General features: G+C 36.5%; 1 protein-coding gene across 4 annotated transcripts in view; it reads left to right on the top strand.

Moving 5' to 3' along the window:
• The window catches only part of LOC110024715 (CBS domain-containing protein CBSCBSPB1-like), a 28,586-nt gene that overhangs the window by 2,837 nt on the left and 19,749 nt on the right, over positions 1-6,000 (top strand). For all 4 annotated transcript variants that reach the window (XM_020724835.1, XM_020724836.1, XM_020724837.1 and 1 more), the window contains exons 7-9: positions 4,684-4,747; positions 5,010-5,115; positions 5,218-5,276. In XM_020724835.1, coding sequence (XP_020580494.1) covers positions 4,684-4,747; positions 5,010-5,115; positions 5,218-5,276 — 229 coding nt within the window. The remainder of the gene's footprint in view (positions 1-4,683; positions 4,748-5,009; positions 5,116-5,217; positions 5,277-6,000) is intronic.

Raw genomic sequence — 6,000 nt, 5'->3', positions numbered from 1 at the left:
GAGAATGCCGATTCGAGAAATCTGGAACAAAAAATATTTGAACACAGGCTCAACAAAGTAATCTAAGAAAAGAACACCAGGATTTATGTGGAAAAACTTTGGAATGGGAAAAAAACTATTGAGCCACACCACACCAATCTTTCAATATGAATGGGAGATACGTACAAATTATACCACTCAGATCTTCTTTCTGTAATCACTAGAACTTATAGAATTTTGCTCTAAATTTCTCTTGATTGCACAAGAGAAATTACACGCTGAAACCCTCCTCGATCCTTTTCCGCTTCTTGAAAGCCTTGCTAGAAACACCGCACACAAGAGAGAGAAGATGACGCTCTGAATCGAGGACTTAAGAAACGAACAAGAGAAACAGTTCCGACGGCATAGGCACGCCTAGAAGAGGTGTTACTATTTTCATCGCTTGGCCATCCGCTCTTGGAATGAGCTAATCATCAGCGTAGCTATGCCCAATTGCGGCTTAGTTATGCCGCCTGACGTAGCTATGCAAGTTTTGGCGCAAGTACGCCTTGATAATAGTCTCCACACTCAACAATCTCTCACTTGAAGATTGATTGCACCTAACACTTGTCTTCTAGATCTGTATTTTCATTTGTACCTTCTTCATAGCCACGTACTGCATTGTGGCTCATTTCCAATCTCAACCTTCTTGGATTCCAACTGAAACCAAGCATCACTCCAGTTTCTCAGTAGTTGCCACTTTTGTTAACATATCTGCAGGATTCTGAGTTGTATGCATTTCTCCAAAAGTAACTGTCCATCTACTAGGTGAGAACAAATAATGTGATACCTTAACATACATTGGACTTCCAATTGTTGAAGCATACGAAGTTCTTCTCATCTGTGCTTGCCCTGGTTTAGACTTAAGCGATAGTTCCTTATATAGCTTGAAGTGACTACCCAAGAGGGTGCAAACTGGTTTTGTCTCACCCCATGTTAAACCTCTGTAGGATCTTTTCAACATACTCCACCTGAGAAAACTAAGTGTCCATGTACTTTTTTCCATTTTGATTCTCATCCTGAGAATATTTCTAGTTGGACCTAAATTTTTCATCTCGAACTCATTTGATAATTCTTTACTTAAGTTTATAATTTATAATTAACTTGTCATCCACATACAAAATAAAAAAGATATAAAAAATACCAAATTTTTTTATAAAGTAATAGTGGTCTACCCGATAGCTCATGTACCCACTGTCTGACATGAACCTATCAAACCTTCTGTACTACCATTTTGAGACTCGCTTTAAGCCATAGCGTCTCTTCTTCAACTTGCAGGACAAATCTTCTTTCCTTGGAACCTCGTAAACTTGAGGTTGCACTATACATGCTAGTTCATTTTCTAGATCTCCTTGTAAAAAGGTTGTCTTTACGTCTATCTATTCCAGATGTAGATCATCTTTTACTCTCAAGCTCAGTACAACTTTAACAGTTGTCATCTTTACCACACGAGAAAAAATCTCAGTGTAGTCCAATCCTTTATGTTGAAACTCCTTCAAAACAAAACTTGCTTGTAGTGCCTGCAACCATCCGACTTATCTTTCAGACTGTAGACACATTTATTGTGTAGTGTTATTTTACCATCTAGTAATACTACCAAATCTTAGATCATTTCTTATTCCAACGACTGTATTTTATCATCGATGGCAACCTCACACTCTTTTGAATCATCAACTTGAGCGACCTCCTCATAGCACTCTAGTTCACCACTATCTATTAATAATAAATAGTACATAAATGGAGAATACCTCTATGTTAGTTGAGTAGCCCTGCTGAGCCTCTTGGCTTTAATAACAAGTGACTGAGGAACTTTCTATGTTTCGTCTGATCTTGTACTTCTACTTTCTCTTTTTGACAACCCAAACTCTTAACCATTAATGTATTATCCATTTTGGTCCAATAGCCTCGCGGTTTTTCTCTATCAGTGTAACTTTCCAGGAGGTCGCACATCCTAGAAGTGTTCCATGATGAGCACGCTTAACTTTGAGGTTTCTATTAAAATTTTTCCGTTGCACCAAAAGGTGTCTTGATGTTGAAGAGTTCGACTTCATTCAATTTAAGGGGTTTCACAATCTCTCACACATAAGTAGCTGAAGTCCTTGTCAGGTTTCTTGCCCAGTATCATTCACCAAACATATTGGATTTTAGAGGTGTCCCCTACAGATTCAAGAGGTGGCTATCACCATCTAACACTTTGTCCTATTTTTGGTTCAAGAGGCGGCTTCCATGGCGTAGCATTTTGTTCTGTATGTCACTTAATTTCCATCTTCTGACAAGTGTAATGCTTTGATACAATTTTTGATAGCCTGAACTCTCACCCATCAAGATAGTGTTAGCTTTGGCCAAATGACATCACGGTTTTGATCCGTTGGTGTAACTTTTTTCGAGGTCACCCATCCTTGGAGTGCTCCATGATGAATACGCTTAACTTTGGAGTTTCTATTGAAATTCCATCTTCACACCAAAAGACGCATCGATGTTTAAGAGTCGGCTTCATTCTGCTTAAAGTGTTTCACATTCCTCTCTCTTGATCACTGATATCTTCTATCTCAACATTTTTGGAATCTTCATAAGTAACTGACGGACAATCCTGAATTCTGATTTTGTCATTGTACATCTTCATTTCATTGAAAGTATCATGCCTGCTTTTAATGAATTTCTGATTTTGATACTCCTTAAATTTGTATCCAAATCTATTGGAGCCATACCCGATGAAGGTGCACTTGATATATTTCAAGTCACAATTACTTATGGACGACACATCAACATGTACATATGCAGAATATTCAAATACCTTCAAGTGAGTTAGTTTTACCTCTTTGTCACTCATGAAATATTACGTATGCTTTTCTTCAAAGATATTGATGGACCACGATTATTTAGATAAACAATAGGATTCACTGCTTTTGCCCAGAACTGTCTTGACAAGCTTGCATGCAACCTCATACCTTTAGTACGCTTCGTGATGGTTCTGTTCATGCGCTCAACTACTCAATGTTACTGTGGAGTTCTTGGAACAATGAACTCATATCTAATCCCTTCTGAAGCATAATAATTCTTAAATTTATGATCATGATACTCATCTCTATTATTTGATATGAGTAACTTCAACTTTAAGCCTGCATTATTTTTTACCTCAATCTTCTACTTCTTAAACACTTCAAATATACCAGAATTTTATTTTAAGAAGTAAACTCATATTCTTCTGATGTGATCATCAATACATGTGGCAAAGTAGTGAGAACCTCCAGTGGAATGAATTCGAGTAGGATCCCATACGTTTAAGCTTGCTTCATTTTCTACCTTGGCCTTCCACTTTTTAAACACTTCAAATTTGCTAGATTTTTGTTTTAAGAAGTATACTCATTTATTTCTAATGTTATCATTAATATTATGACAAAATAGTGAGAACTTCTAATGGACTGAATTCAAGTAGGATTTCATACGTTAGTATGCACCAACTCTAATTTTTTTGACTTCTTATTGACCCATCTTTGGAGAAAGAAACTTTTTTCTACTTTTCATATACACATTCTTTGCGGAAATCTAAATCTAAATTTTATTCTTTGAAAGCAGGGACTTCACACGTTTCTCGCTTATATAGCCAAATCTGTGGTGCCATAGACCTAATCCACCTTGGTTCCAACCACATCAATGAACTCCATTATTTCATTGATTAGGTAAAAAGTATCTTCAATATTGCCTTGAGCCATCACCATTGTTCTCATTCACTATATTGAATGCAATAGAAGAGAAAAGTGACAAACGGATCAAATGTAGAGCCATTCGATTCAACTCTTTTCATTCCTCCATTGTCATCTATTTAGGCTTCTTGTGATTCATTGTAGTGGCAAACACAATTTTTTCTGATACAAAAAATTCTCTTTTTGCATCCTCCAGAATAAGAAGCTTGATCTATTGAACCTCCACTTTGTATCTCGCTTTGTCGGCTATTGTTCCCACTCGAATCAACCAATCCGTTCTAATACCACTTGTTGGGATGGAATGTTACTTAAGGTTTCGATTGGTTCACAATGAAAATTCCGGAGCAGAAAATAGAAATACCAATTCAAGAAATCCAGAATAAAAAAATCAAATAGAAAACACAATAAAGTAATCTAAGAAAAACACACATGATTTTACATGGAAACCCCGAGAACGGAGAAAAACTATGAGGCTACATATACCAAGCTTTTACTATGAATGGGAGAAACATACAAATTACACTTCTCAGATCTTCTCTCTACAATGCTAAAACTTATAGAACTTTGCTTCAAATCCCCTCTTGATCTCACAAAAGCCTTGAATCTTTCCACTTCATGAAACCCCCGTCGAGAAACACCACATGCAAGAGAGAGAGGACTCTGCGCCGAATCAAGGACTTAGGAATTGAACAAGAGAAACCGTCCGACGGCGTAGGTATGCCTAAATGAGGCATAATTATTTTGATCGCTCGGTCATCCGCTCCTAAAACGAGTGAAACACCAGCATAGCTATGCCTGGTTATGGGGTAGTTACACCACCCGACGTAGCTACGCCAGTTTTGGCATTGGTAAGCCACGGCATTAGTCTTCATACTCAACAATAAATACATAGGAATTAGGTGGTATGTATGTAAATGCCCCTTTTATTAATCTTATAGTCTATTCTGCTTTTCTTAACCAGCTCAAGCGATATTTTGATGCGTGTAATAGCGAAAAGTCTTCCTCCTTCAACCTCTGTGGAGGAGGTAAGTACCTAAGAGTATATCTTCTCATTTCAACTTTTACCTCCTGTTCCATTGAAAGTAAATTTGTATGGCAATTACATATTCGTGAATATATACACTTTCATAAAGTAGCTAAAGATTAATGGAAACTCTGAAGTTTCAATTGTTTAATATAGGAATAAGAATATCTAGCTGAACTTGGCTTTTTATAGCTCTCTTTATTTCTCTTTACTCACTTTAAAGTGATTGGCTGCTGCAAAAACTACTGTTGAATATTTTTCAGGTCATGACTGCAAATCCTGAATGTGGTACTATTGATACGCCAATCCTTGATGCACTTCAAATCATGAATGATGGAAAATTTCTGCATCTTCCTGTTGTTGATCGAGGTATCTATTTGTTGTTAATCTGATAAAAATATACACCAATTATTATCTGTTATCTGTTTCTTCCCTTTTTATCTGACATACTGTGTTTGTTACCATGCAAAGATGGAAATATTATTTCGGTAATCGATGTAATTCATGTTACAGATGCTGCAGTAGCCATAGTAAGTCATTTTGCCTGCTCTTCTTTCATTATGTTTGCTTTGCTTTATTTTCTAGAGATGTTTTGTCATTTTATCAGTTGAAATAACATTTAGGGGCTGGCTGCTAACAGATTTAAGTGGGATTTAACTTAAATCCACCAGACAGAAAAAAGGGTAAATTTTAAATCCTGGATTTAGTAAATCCAATTTCCTCTCAGTTCTTTTCAGTATTGTTTTAACTCTTGGATTTACTATATCCTGGTCACTACATGATTTTAGCCGATTTCCGACGGCCTCAACCTGTCGGAAGTAATGATATTGTTGTTTGTTCTTGAAAAAAGCGACGACCATCAGAAGGGTAAAGGGCCGCCGTTTTTATGATCAGAAAGTTAATTTCCGATGGCTTTCTGAGTGCTTTTTTGATGGTATCCCGATGGGCCTTGTCTCCTGTTATGGTTTCCGATGAAATCTACCCGTCAACAAGAACTAGCGGCTACTCGTCAGCTTGCTATCGATTTTCGGATTTTGATTGCCCGCCGGAAAATCATTGGTTGGCTATTGGAAAATTGTTTCTAAAAAAAAATAAAGAACCTTCTTTGTTTCATTAGAATTTTCACACTTACAATCACATCAAAAAAAATATATGAAATATACATCACAAAATCTAATTTATCTATTCACATAGGTAATAAACCAGAACCATATGAAGACAATCACAAATTGAAAATAAATGCAGTCATAATGT

Source organism: Phalaenopsis equestris, unplaced genomic scaffold, assembly GCF_001263595.1.
Source record: "Phalaenopsis equestris unplaced genomic scaffold, ASM126359v1 Scaffold000270, whole genome shotgun sequence".
In the NCBI taxonomy this organism is placed as follows: Eukaryota; Viridiplantae; Streptophyta; class Magnoliopsida; order Asparagales; family Orchidaceae; genus Phalaenopsis; species Phalaenopsis equestris.
The sequence above is the reverse complement of the archived record's forward strand: the minus strand, read 5'-3'. Positions and strand labels throughout refer to the sequence as shown.